Raw genomic sequence first — 14,663 nt, 5'->3', positions numbered from 1 at the left:
AAACAAAACCCAAAGTAAGTAGAAGGAAAGAAATCATAAACATCAGAGCAGAAACAAATGAAATAGAAACAAAACAATAGCAAAGATCAATGAAACTAAAAGCTGGTTCTTTGAGAAGATAAACAAAATTGATAAAGCTTTAGCCAGACTCATCAAGAAAAAGAGGGAGAGGACTCAATAAAAATTAGAAATGAAAAAGGAGAAGTTACAACGGACACCGCAGAAATACAAAGCATCATAAGAGACTACTACAAGCAACTCTATGCCAATAAAATAGACAACCTGGAAGAAATGGACAAATGCTTAGAACGGTATAACCTTCCAAGACTGAACCAGGAAGAAATAGAAAATATGAACAGACCAATCACAAGTAATGAAGTTTAAACTCTGATTAAAAATCCTCCAACAAACAGAAGTCCAGGACCAGATGGCTTCACAGGTGAATTCTATCAAAGATTTAGAGAAGAGCTAACACCCATCTTCCAAAAAATTGCAAAGGAAGGAACACTCCCAAACTCATTCTATGAAGCTACCATCACCCTGATACCAAAACCAGACAAAGCTACTACAAAAAGAGAAAATTATAGACCAATATCACTGAGGAGTATAGATGCAAAAATCCTCAATAAATACTAGCAAACAGAGTCCAGCAACACATTAAAAGGATCATACACCATGGCCAACTGGGATTTATCCCAGTGATGCAAGGATTCTTCAATATACACAAATCAATCAATGTGATACACCATATTAACATATTGAAGAATAAAAACCATATGATCATCTCAACAGATGCAGAAAAAGCTTTTGACAAAATTCAACACCCATTTATGATAACTATCCAAAAAGTGGGCATAGAGGGAACCTACCTGAACATAATAAAGGCCATATATGACAAACCCACAGCAAACATCATTCTCAATGGTGAAAAACTGAAACCATTTCCACTAAGATCAGGAACAAGACAAGGTTGTCCACTCTCACCACTATTATTCAACATAGTTTTTGGAAGTTTTAGCCACAGCAATCAGAGAAGAAAAAGAAATAAAAGGAATCCAAGTCGGAAAAGAAGAAGTAAAACTGTCACTGCAGATGACATGATACCATACATAGAGAATCCTAAAGATGCCACTAGAAAACTACTAGAGCTAATCAATGAATTTGGTAAAGTTGCAGGATACAAAATTAATGCACAGGAATCTCTTGCATTCCTATACACTAACAACGAAAGATCAGAAAGAGAAAGTAAGGGAACAATCCCATTCACCATTGCAACAAAAAGAATAAAATATCTAGGAATAAACCTACAAAGGAGGTAAAAGACCTGTACTCAGAAAACTATACACTGATGAAAGAAATCAAAGATGACACAAACAGGTGGAGAGATATACCATGTTCTCGGATTGGAAGAATCAATATTGTGAAAATGACTATACTACTCAAAGCAATCTACAGATTCAGTGGATTCCCTATCAAATTACCAATGGCATTTTTTACAGAACTAGAACAAAAAATCTTAAAATTTGTATGGAGACACAAAAAACCCCGAATAGCTAAAGCAATCTTGAGGGGAAAAAACGGAGCTGGAGGAATCAGACTCCCTGACTTTGGGCTATACTACAAAGTTACAGTAATTAAGACCATATGGTACTGGCACAAAAACAGAAATATAGATCAATGGAACAGGATAGAAAGCCCAGAGATAAACCCACACACCTATGGTTACCTAATCTATGACAAAGGAGGCAAGGATATACAGTGGAGAGAAAACAGCCTCTTCAATAAATGGTGATGGGAAAACTGGACACCTACATGTAAAAGAATGAAGTTAGAACACTCCCTAACACCATACACAAAAATAAACTCAAAATGGATTAAAGACCTAAATGTAAGACCGGACACTACAAAACTCTTAGAGGAAAACATAGGAAGAACACTCTGACATAAATCACAGCAAGATCTTTTTTGACCCACCTCCTAGAGTAATGGAAATAAAAACAAATAAACAAATGGGACCTAATGAAACTTAAAAGCTTTTGCACAGCAAAGGAAACTATAAACAAGAAGAAAAGATAACCCTCAGAATGGGAGAAAATATTTGCAAAACGAATCAACGGACAAAGGCTTAATCTCCAAAATGTATAAACAGCTCGTGCAGCTCAGTATTAAAAAAACAGGGGCTTCCCTGGTGGCACAGTGGTTGAGAGTCTGCCTGCCAATGCAGGGGACACGGGTTCGTGCCCCGGTCTGGGAAGATCCCACCTGCCGAGGAGCGGCTGGGCCCGTGAGCCATGGCCACTGAGCCTGCACGTCTGGAGCCTCTGCTCCGCAACGGGAGAGGCCATGACAGTGAGAGGCCCGCGTACCACAAAAAAAAAATCAAAAAATGGGCAGAAGACCTAAATAGACATTTCTCCAAAGAAGGTACACAGATTGCCAACAAACACATGAAAAGCTGCCCAACATCACTAATTATTAGAGAAACGCAAATCAAAACTACAGTGAGGTATCACCTCACACTGGTTAGAATGGGCATCATCAGAAAATCTACAGACAACAAATGCTGGAGAGGGTGTGGAGAAAAGGGAACACTCTTGCACTGTTGGTGGGAATGTAAATTGATACAGCCACTATGGAGAACAGGATGGAGGCTCCTTAAAAAACTAAAAATAGAATTACCATATGACCCAGCAATCCCACTACTGGGCATATACCCAGAGAAAACCATAATTCAAAAAGACACATGCACCCCAGTGTTCACTGCAGCACTACTTTCAATAGCCAGGACATGGAAGCAACCTAAATGCCCATCGACAGACAAATGGATAAAGAAGATGTGGTACATATATACAATGGAATATTATTCAGACATAAAAAGAAATGAAATTGGGTCATTTTTGGAGATGTGGATGGACCTAGAGACTGTCATACAGAGTGAAGTCAGAAAGAGAAAAACAAATACTGTATATTAACGCATATATGTGGAACCTAGAAAAATGGTACAGATAAACCGGTTTGCAGGGCAAAAATAGAGAAACAGATGTAGAGCACAAACGTATGGACACCAAGGGGAGAGAGTGGCAGGGGGTGGTGGTGTGATGAATTGGGAGGTTGGAATTGACATGTATACACTAATATATATATAATAGATAAGTAATAAGAACATGCTGTATAAAAAAATAAATGAGATGCCAAAAAAAGTGTCATTTATGACACTCTTTGCTCCTAAGTGCCATTTTTCACTATAGGCAAGTTGAATAAAGTCAGAATCAGAGACATTACAGGAACTACTGAAGTTTTAATGTATCACTATAACTAGGATTATGTACTTTTTTTCTGGTGAGAAAGAGTGAGAGGAATCTTCACAAGACTTCTAGAAATATTTCTTCCCAGGAATTTTTTTTTCAAGTTATGAAGAAGCTCTGAATCCACAGTATAATCCTAATTCGGGGTTTGAAAACTAGTATAACCGTCAAGGTGACCTAGTATAACTAGGCCTCACCTGAGAATGTCCAAATAAGAAACAACCTGTAGATGAGTTATCTGTGATGGTAAAAGATGTTTCTTATTCCCTTCAGGTCCTCCTTCCGACCTCCAAAACACCAGCAGAAAACACAGAAGATAACTTGGTCACTTCTTGCCTCTCCGCTTGTCCTTGTCTTTGCCTTTACCTTTACCTTTTGAATCCTTGCCATCATCTTTGCCCTTCTTGGGCATTTTGAAACCACCAATTTCCTTCCGCACCACAGTGCCTCGCCACCAGGCCTGGAGCTGGAAGAGGACAGGGAAGGGGGTACAATTTGTAGTATGCCTGACAAGCTGCATTCTTTCTACATAAGGGGATTGTTTCTTCATAAACTAACTTCTGTGAAGATGGTCTCTGAGACACAGAAGTGGCCAAGCATGCTATCCTTGAGCAGTGCTTGCCTGTTGTGCAGGACTCAGAGCTTAAGCCCTGGACTCTAAAGTTTTCAAGGAGTAAAACTAAAGAAAAGGGATCTGATTAGGCCTATCTTTCCTTTACACTTAGAAACCTGAGTCCCTTATACTGCTGCTCTTTATGAACTTCCAAGTTCCCCAAATCTAACAACCATTTGATCCAAAAGCAATGCTAGTTACCTGGACCACAGGCAAAAGCAAGCACTCAGTCAAAAATGTGCAGATAATCTAGTGATTTCAGTAGGTTTCCTGGTGCATTTCAATCTCTAATGATTGATGAAAGGATCAAAACTCCCCTTCAAAAAGGATTTAGTTAGCTCCCTTGAATATCTTAGTCATTAGACACAACTGTTCTAAATACAGTCTGGTCTACTTTCAAATCAGATTAAGCTTCAAAGACTGGGAGCAAATCCACTAATAAAAAGAAAACAAAAATGGTCTTCAGCTACCTCTTACCGTTTTGCTCTAAATCGAGGAATCCTGACAAATAGAAAACACCAGAGAAGCTCAATAAATACTTGCTAACTATACATCTGACTCCTAATGGAAAGCTCAAGTTTGGGTTTAAATACCTGGTCCCGAATGTACTTCAAAGTTTACTGTCTTAATACACCCCCTAATATACATCCCAAACCACAGCTTGCACACTGTAGGGTCTCAGCAGATACTCCTCTTTCAGAGAGAAGAGCAATTGTCAAAACTACAGTTTTAGTCCAGCTGATGTTATTCTTGCTTGAAAATATTTCCCAGAATCTGACTTGCCAGTTTCATCATCACCAATATACACAAGTTCATATAAAACTCTCTCTCTTTTTTTCTGAACTGCTACTTAATCACCTTCACCTTTTTTGAAAACAGCTCTTGATCTGAACCTAGCAGATAGCCTGGACTGACTTATAAATAGGATTTTAAGAAGTAGTAGTATATTAAAAAGAATTCCTTTAGGAGATGTTTTGGTTAGAACTAGTATTCATAAGTTTGACCTCTGGGCGCAAGTTATAGGTTTTGCTTCCACTGCTAACCACCTCTTCCTTCCTGGATTAAAAATTGGGGGCATGTCCTTTTCTCTTAACTGTCTCCCTGCACCACGGGCCATGTGTTGGCAAAGCCCAATTTTTAGGCCATGCTTCCTCACAGATTTCCTGTTCCACGTGTGAGAATAAACGAGAGATGCTCTGCATTCCTCAGTGTTTGGCCAGCTACAGAATTGAAAAAGCCCCAAGATGCCAATTACTAAGGTGCCAGTTTTCTACCTTTATGCTGCTCTCTAATTCCAAGTGATCCCGTTCTATCTTCTTCCGGGTCTTCTCCTTTTCTATACGATCTTCAATGATGACTTGTTCATATTCCCTTATCTGCAAAAGTAGACATCAATCATATGTTACAGGACTTGCTCACTAAGCTGTGGCCCAGCCAGCCCAGGTGTTTTGTGTTCTTTTTTTTGTCTGCACCACATGACTTGTGGGATCTCTGTTTCCCAACCAGGGATTGAACCCCAGCCATGGCAGTGAAAGCCTGGAATTTTAACCACTAGACCACCAGGGAACTCCCCAGCCCTGCATTTTTAATATAAAACTTTAAAATGAACCATACCAGGACTTCCCTGGTGGCACAATTGTTAAGAATCCACCTGCCAATGCAGGGGACACAGGTTCGAGCCCTGGTCGGGGAAGATCCCACATGCTGCGGAGCAACTAAGCCCGTGCACCACAACTACTGAGCCTGCGCTCTACAGCCCATGAGCCACAACTACTGAAGTCCGCACGCCACAACTACTGAAGACCGCGCGCCTAGAGCCCGTGCTGTGCAACAAGAGAAGCCACCGCAATGAGAAACCCACGCACCACAATGAAGAGTGGACCCTGCTCGCCGCAACTAGAGAAAGCCCACACGCAGCAACGAAGACCAATGCAACAAACAATTAATTAATTAATTAATTTAAAAAATTGCCCTCTTCTTTAAAAAAAAAAGAAATACTAACTTGATGTGTGGCTAATGACATCAAAACAATTAATTAAAAAAAACTAATAGAATGTATACCTACAAATAGCACCCATCTTTCAAAAGAGAAATTTGAGAAGTTCTACATTTGTTCAATGATGAAACCACAATCAGAAGCTTTTTATAAATCATCATTTATAAATTATCTTCAGAGGTCATAAAGTAGAAATAAAAACAGTATCTAGCTCAAGGAGTTTGGGGAGGGTTAAATAAGTTATACATGTAAAATACTAGAAAAGTGCCCGGGACAGATTAAGCAATATAAAGTGTCGGCTGCTGCTATTATTGTCCCCATCAATGAGGACGTCATCATCATCATCAAGAAAGAATCCTAGTGTTTTACAGGCATACCACGTTGTGACCAAAAAGAGTATCCCCCAGGTACTGTTGCTTAGCTACCACCCACTCCTCAGTGCTCTCTGCCTTACAGTATTAAGCCTCTGCTTCCTTACCGTCTTTGCAAGTTCTTGAAGGTGTGCTAAGTCACTGGCCTTAGCAGCCTTGAGAGCATTTAGTTCATTCTGTTTCATTTCTGTGTCCTTATCAAATTTCTCCATCCAGAACTCCAGCTTCTCCTCAAGTCTCTACTTGGAAAAAAACATTAAAATATGGCTCTACCAGACACAAAACAGTATATACTGTATGAAGTCATTTATATAAGGTAGAAGAACAAGCACAACTTTTCTATAGTGATAGAAGTCAGAATAATGGTTACTTTTGGGGGGAGGGTTAGTTTATTGATTGGGAATGGGGCAGGAGGGAGACTTCTGGGATGCTGTAAATGTGCTCTATGTCTCTCTCTGGATGGTGGTTACAGGGGTGCTTAGCCATATTCATCAAACTATATACTTAATATTTGTGTACTTTGTGTGTGCTATTATCAATTTTAAAACAGGTGGGGGGACTTCCCTGGTGGTCCAGTGGGTAAGACTCTACACTCCTAATGCAGGGGGCCTGGGTTTGATACCTGGCCAAGGAACTAGATCCTGCATGCATGCCGCAACTAAGAGTTTGCATGCTGCAACTAAGAGCACATGCTGCAACTAAGAAGTCCACATGCCACAACTAAAGATCCCGCATGCCGCAAAATAAATAAATATTTAAATATTTTTTAAAATAAAATAAATAAATAAATAAAACGGGGGAAAAGGGCCTACCACGTGTCTGGATAAGAGAAGTTGCAGTGAAGAGGAAAGGAATAAAGGGTAGGTAGAAATTCTGAAGGATAGGAATGGCATCAGTCATCTCTTTGATTGCCAAGACTAAATAATAGTCGAGAAGTGTACAATGTTTTCAAAATTCTAAAAGACAATAAAAGTGAATCTAAGATTCTATTCCTAGCCAGCCTCACATTCAAATGTGAGGGGAAGAAAGAAATATACCTTGTCTTTCTGAAAGAGTTACTCAAGGATATACTTTATTTTTTAAATATATTTATTTAAATAATTTATTTGGTTGCTCCGGGTCTTAGTTGTGGCTTGTGGGCTCTTTAGTTGAGGTTCGCCACCTGCTTAGTTGCAGCTCACCGGCTCCTTAGTTGTGGCATGTGAACTCTTAGTTGTAGCATGCATGTGGGATCTAGTTCCCTGACCAGGGATCAAACCTGGGCCCCCTGCATTGGGAGCAAGCAGGCTTATCCACTGCACCACCAGGGAAGTCCCTCAAGGATATATTTTAGCAAAATAAAATGAAAGAGATATGAATAAGAAATAGTAAAATGTATATTTAAGCTATATGTCATAAATTTTTAGTAACAAATCATAATCTGGAACTAAATCCCAAATTAGGCAGTATAGTCTAGTGGAAAGAGCACAGGCTCTGAAGGCAGATTGCCTAGGCTCAACTCCCAACCTTGGCACTCAAACAAGTTTACTCAACTCTCCAAAGCCTCAGTTCTATCATCTGTAAAATAGAAGTATATAATGAATGATTTCAACATGGGATGTAGGAGAGGAAGAGAAGAGGTAAGTAAAATCTTTGCCTTAATAAAGGCAAGTAGATAGAGATATTGATTACATTTAATAGAAAGAACAAAGCTAAATGTTTAAGGGTTACCACTGCAAGAAAAGAATGTATGACAAACTCCTGAAGCATGTACCTCAAGAATGAGACATCAAGAGGAGCCTTTATATGGTACGTAAACATGATATTTTAAAAAAATCAATCACAATCCATGATTCTGATTAACTTAGAGCCTGTCCGTTTGCTGCAATCATGTCTTTAACATCTTTCTAAATCTTAACACTTTCGTTTTCTTTTAATCAAAAAAGGAAACAGGCTCCAGGCAGGCAAGAGGAGCTGGCTGAAATGTAATAACATCATCTGATATTTCTTGCACTTCTATTTACATTAATTTCTATTTACAGCAAATGATACTGGCTTTTCTTTTATAGCAATAATATTATCTTAACTGAAAATAAATTGATATAGTTGTTTAGGTGAATAACTAACTAGAAAATAGTAGTAATACAGGTGGTATGCAGATATTACAAAACCAGGAAAGTGGTATGCAAATAATTGAAGTTTGCACTAGAAAGCTGGAAATCAAGAAATAAAAATTCGATCAATTCCACTATTGGATGAGAATCTGCCTTTCAATGTAGGGGACACGGGTTCGATCCCTGGTTGGGGGACTAAGATCCCACATGCCGTGGGGCAAATAAACCTGCGCACCACAACTACTGAGCCCGCGTACTCTGTAGCTCATGCACCACAACTAGAGAAGCCCTCACGACACAAGAAGAACCCAAGTGCCACAACAAAGACCCAGCACAGCCAAAAAAATAATAAATAAAATAAAATAATACTTAAAAAAAGGAGAGCAACAACTAGAAAGCTTGAAAAGCAGGAAACATAAAATAATATGGAAACAGGGCTTCCCTGGTGGCGCAGTGGTTGGGAGTCCACCTGTCGATGCGGGGGACACGGGTTCGTGCCCCGGTCCGGGAGGATCCCCCATGCCGCGGAGCGGCTAGGCCCGTGAGCCATGGCCGCTGAGCCTGCGCGTCCAGAGCCTGTGCTCCGCAACGGGAGAGGCCACAACAGTGAGAGGACCACGTACCGCAAAAAAAAAAAAAAAAAAAAAAAAAAAAAAAAAAATATATATATATATATATATATATATGGAAACATTAAGTATAAACAAATGAAAAATCACAATAAAATTAACTGGAGTAAATTCCCCTATCAAAAAACATACCTCTCAGATTTTTTAATCCAACTATGAGCTATTTATAAAAACCACAGTTAATAAAATCAAAGCAAAAAGCAAGCAGGTTTGGCAATTAATATCTGGCAAAACAGAACTCAAGCCAAGAATAATTAAATGAGACAAAAAAGGATATTTTAAACTGATAAAAGGCAAGCTTTATTAAGAAGCTATTACAGTTATAAACTTTTGTGTTCTAATAACATATTTTTGGAATATATAAAGCAAAAAATTAGAAATGTAAGAAATTGACAGATCCACAATCATCTTAGGAGACTATCACAGCTCTCTGAAATTAATAGCTCAGGTAGACCAAAATAAATAACAATATGAAGAATTTGACAGATAGACTAATAGACAATGCCACAACTTTGTACCTAACAGAGAAAACATTCTTTTAAAATACCCATGAAATATTCATATAATGTGAGCATATATGAAGCAAGTAAGAACTCTACAAATTCCAATAAGCATAAATCTTATATTTCACATTCCTAGACCATAATGTAAGACAGTAAGAGTGTAAAGGTCAAAGCATTGCTGTGAGCAATAGAAAGACAGCCTACACTCTTTCCTCTCCAACCTTAACTACTTGGACATTTAAAAAACACCCTATTAATAAGGGGAGGGGTCAGGGTAAGGGTAAGCTGTGACAAAGTGAGAGAGTGGCATGGACATATATACACTACCAAACGTAAAATAGATAGCTAGTGGGAAGCAGCCGCATAGCACAGGGAGATCAGCTCGGTGCTTAGTGACCACCTAGAGGGGTGGGATAGGGAGGGTGGGAGGGAGGGAGATACAAGAGGGAAGAGAAATGGGGACATATGTATATGTATAACTGATTCACTTTGTTACAAAGCAGAAAGTAACACACCATTGTAAAGCCATTATACTCCAATAAAGATGTTAAAAAAAAAACCCTATTAAATAGGGTTAAAAAGGAAATAACAAAAAAATAATAATAACAACAACCAAAGGAAATAACAAATTGTAAACTAAAAATTATGATGCCTACAATTTACTTTTAAAGGCCCAAAAAAGGTAAGATGGATTAATGGAGGAAGGATGTATAGACGTGATAAAGCAAGAATAATAAAATGTGAATGGTAGAATCAGAACTAGAAGATGGGCTTTGGGGCATTCACTGTAAAATTCTTTCAACTTTGTGTATATTTGGAAACACTCATAATAAAATGTTGGGGAAAAATAAATAAATTTCAAATTATTTGGAAAGGAATGACAATGTAAGCATTATTTATTAAAACTTCAGACTGTACTCAGAAAAGTGTTGGTTTATATACATTTACAAGAAAATAAGGGACTTCCCTTGTGGCTCAGTAGTTAAGAATCTGCCTGCCAAATGCAGAGGACATGGGTTCAATCTCTGGTCCAGGAAGGTCTCATATGCCGTGGAGCAACTAAGCCCGCAAGCCACAACTACTGAGCCTGCGTGCTGCAACTACTGAAGCCCATGCACCGACAGCCCGTGCTCCACAACAAGAGAAGCCACTGCAATGAGACGCCCACGCACCGCAATGAAGAGTAGCCCTGCTCACTGCAACTACAGAAAGCCCGTGCGCAGCAACAAAGACCCAACGCAAACAAAAAATTTTTAAAAAGAAAATAATAAAATTTGAAAATAAACGAATTGAGTATTTAAGAAACTAGACAAAGATTAGCAATATAAGCTCAAAGAAAATAATTATACATAATTATAGGAATTATATAATTAAATAATTATAAATAATACATGAACATAATTACTCAAAATTAAAGCAAAAACCAATGTGACAGGGAAAAAAACAGATTTGCTCAATAAAACCAAAAGATGGATTTTATGAAGACCAATAAAATGGTCAAACCTTTGACAAAGCTCAGCAAGAAAATGGGAGACAAGACACAAATTTTTGAAAGTAAAGGATGGAAAAGATAACTTCAGAAATAAGAGAAAATTTTAAACTGTAAGAGACTATAGATCACATTTATACTAATAAATTTAAAATGAATGTTTTAATGAAATGGATTTTCTAGGAAGATATGTTACGAAAAATGACTCAAAAGGAGGTTTTTTTTTAAAGTAAAGACATCAGTAATCATTTAAAAAAATTGAAAAGGGAGCCAAATATCTCCTTTAAAATGATACCCAGCAAGATTGTTTATGACTGAATTTACCAGTTTCAAGGAACAAATAGTAATCTATTTTGTTCTATTTTTATTTTGTAGGTTTCAGAGTATAAAAAGATGAAAAGCTTCCCAATTCAAACTGCCAAGCTAGCATAACTGATCACAATACAACAAAGAAGCACCAAAAAATGAATCTATAGGTTAATCTCATTTATAGAATATATAAATACAAAATAAAAATCTACAATTCTAACTGCCTAGTAAAAGAATAATAAATTATGAACAAGTAGGATTTATCCCCCAAATTTAAGATGAGTCAACATCAACAAATGTATTAATGTGTTTTAATTTATTAACATATTAAAAGAGAAAAAGATCATATCATCTCAATGGATTAAAAAAAATCTATCTCATAAATCTGAATGCTCATTCCCGATTAAGAAGAGAAAAAAAACTTAATATATAACTAAAAGGAAACTTTATTAACTTGATAAGGTTTACCTCCCATAAACCTACAGTGCAAACGTCATACGATCCCCATTTGTGCCAATTATCAAATCACCATCCTCTCAGCTCCAAATCATCCTTCACTGACCCACTTTGTGAAACTTGGTGCTTGCAGTAAACATTTGTTTTGCAAGCTTGCAAAATGTGAAGCTTTGTCAGTGGAGGGCGCCAGAGGGACATGACAGAAGAGCTTCTCTCCTTGGTTCCAGTGTGCTTCCTCTTGTTTCAGGGGCACAGCTCACTGTGGCATGGGTGTGGGACATTCAGTGGCACTTGTTCACCAAGTTTTGCTGACACAGCAGAAGGATTCTTGCTTGCCAAACACAGTCCACAGTTCCCTGCTTGCCAGCTTTACCCTACTAGCTGTAAACCAGCTCTGACCCAGGGCAACAAAGCAAACATCCTTCCTTGCATACTGTCCTTTAGCCCTAGAGTTCTCTTTTATCCCTCCTTTGTAGCCAATTCCTTATTACCAGTTAATAATTCTTTTGTTAATTGTTCTCTGCTCAAATTACTGATGTGGCTTCTGTCACCTAACTGGACCATAATGATATAGAGTTAGTACCAAAAATAGAGTTTTTCTTCCCACCTTCTAATTCACGTCTGACTAAGGCATCTAAAATCCTTGCTTCTTCTGTTCATCAGATACAATCACCATAATGCAGTGAACATAATGTAGTGAACATATGTTTCACTGCATAATGCAGTGAAACATATGATGTTCTGTGGAAAGTCAAAGCAGGCAATATCTCTGCAGACCATAATATGGCAGAGAAAGGAGAAATGACATAGCCCTGATGCGAGACTGTAAGCGTGTACTGTTGGCCCTGTCAGGTAAAAGCAAACTGCTTCTGCAGTTTTTTTCGAAACTAGTTTGGAGACAGGGACCTTAGTCAAGTTAATAGCTGCCTACCAAGTGCCAGTGGCCATTGAAGATTTTCTCCAGTAAAGATACTACATCTCGAACAGTAGCTGCAATTTGAATCACCATCTGATTACATTTACATTAGTCCACAGTCACTCTTCAAGATCATTCAACTGCACAGGCCAAACAGCTGAGTTAAAAGGGGATGTGACAAGTGTCACTACCTCCACCTTGAAGCCTTTGATGTTGGCACTAATTTCTACAGTTACACCAGTGGTACAGCACTGCTTATGATTTACTATCTTGGTAGGGATGGGAAGTTCCAGAGACTTCTACTAGGTCCTTACTACCATAAAGGCCCTCACTCCATGAATCAGAGAGCCAATGTAGAAATTTTGTCTGTTATCAAGTATGTCTATTCCAATCCTATGTTCAGTAACTGGGGAAAATAACCACAGAGTGTATCCACAGAACAGGTGGGCCCAGAGCCAATCAGACTTAAGTCGCCATCTATCACCTGACCACTATAATCCCCCATTTTGAAGAGGGGCCACAGTGTTGTTTTGAGTCCCTAGGAATTAGCATCAATTCAGAGCCAATGTTTAGTAATCTCAAAAGGTCTGGATATTTCCTTTTTTCCAGTGCATAGTCACTCTAATAAGTAGCCACATGTCCCTTGGGTAAGGCTTGGAGGAAGATTCACTTGTATTATTTGCAGCAGTGCTGCAGAGTTCATCCTCAGGGGGACCTGCTCCCTTCAATCAAGGTGCTCTGGGTCTGTGAATTTACTTAGTCTGTAAAGTGGATGAGAGGTCTTGACTCTTCATTGTGGTGACTCAAATCAGGTTTTTGGCAACTAGACTTGGACCCTTTTCTGTTATATAGATCAAGTAATGTTTTATCAGGCTGCCCATCAATTTTGTTCCTAGAGATACCACAATTAATTAGTCATTGCCAAACATCCCTGTGGGCAAAGGCTTTCTGATTACCAGTACCTCTCTGCTGCACTCCATGGCAATCGTGTCCACCTTCGCTTTGGTAGTTAAGTGCTGCCACATGTCCTCTGGCACTCCATGAGCCCATCATCCCCACCAGGTGTTCCCATTCTAAGTTGCAGGGTCCTATTCTTTACCAAGGAACCCTAACCTGCACATGAGAAACTTGGCATGACTATGAATTCATGTGTAATAGTGCTATGCTCCACCTTCCTTGGTCTAACACCCTTAGAATCCATTCCCATACATATCCCCTGGGTTTCCGTCAATATATATCAGTAAAGTCTTGTAATTCTTTTGCAGTGTAAGCTATTTCCTTCTGAGTTACCTATCAACCTGAAATCTGCTGAGATTTGACCCTAGTGATGGATCCAGGGACAAAAGGGGTGATTGCAGTCGGTCTTGAGAATGAGCATCCCTTTTCAAGGCATCTGCCTCAGATGAAGTTATTATCACAGGGTTTTCAGAAAAAGGAAGACTAATCTCAGACATAGGAGGGCAGGCTAATTCCACTGGCAAGAGAGGCTTACAGTGACTTGGGGGTTCAAGACTGTCAATTACATAAATCTGAGTCCAACCAGGTATTCCCATTCTAAGTTGCAGGGTCTTATTCTTCCCTAAGGAGCCCTAACTTGCACATGAGAAACTTGGCATGACTATGAATTCATGTGTAATACTGACTGAAACATCATTAAAACCAAGAATAGAAAAACAGTGCCACATTATTATTACTACTACTACAAAACATTACACTTGCCACTCTATCTGTACAATAAGCCACAAAATGGAAATAGACATATAAATAATGAAAGGGAAAATATAAAATTGTTATTATCTACAGTCAATAAGATTTTCTACCTAGAATATCCAAATGAATCAACTGAAAAACCATTAAAACTAATATGAGAGGACATAAGGAATCTAGAACAATATTACAAAAATGAATAGAATTTCCATATACCATGCACTTAGAGACATGTCCACTGACAGAAGGATGGTTACCTAAATTTTGGTATAACCC

General features: G+C 38.5%; 1 protein-coding gene across 1 annotated transcript in view; it reads right to left on the bottom strand.

Annotated features, from left to right (window-relative positions):
• Positions 1-3,401: 3,401 nt before the first annotated feature.
• Positions 3,402-14,663, bottom strand: part of IQCG (IQ motif containing G) — a 41,728-nt gene continuing 30,466 nt past the window's right edge. Inside the window, exons 10-12 of the mRNA XM_060009925.1 lie at positions 6,393-6,524; positions 5,193-5,294; positions 3,402-3,771 (exon numbers count right to left, since the gene is read on the bottom strand). Coding sequence (XP_059865908.1) covers positions 3,631-3,771; positions 5,193-5,294; positions 6,393-6,524 — 375 coding nt within the window. The 3' untranslated portion in view covers positions 3,402-3,630. The remainder of the gene's footprint in view (positions 3,772-5,192; positions 5,295-6,392; positions 6,525-14,663) is intronic.

Source organism: Delphinus delphis, chromosome 4, assembly GCF_949987515.2.
Source record: "Delphinus delphis chromosome 4, mDelDel1.2, whole genome shotgun sequence".
Taxonomy (NCBI): Eukaryota; Metazoa; Chordata; class Mammalia; order Artiodactyla; family Delphinidae; genus Delphinus; species Delphinus delphis.
This window is presented reverse-complemented; position numbering and strand designations above follow the sequence as displayed.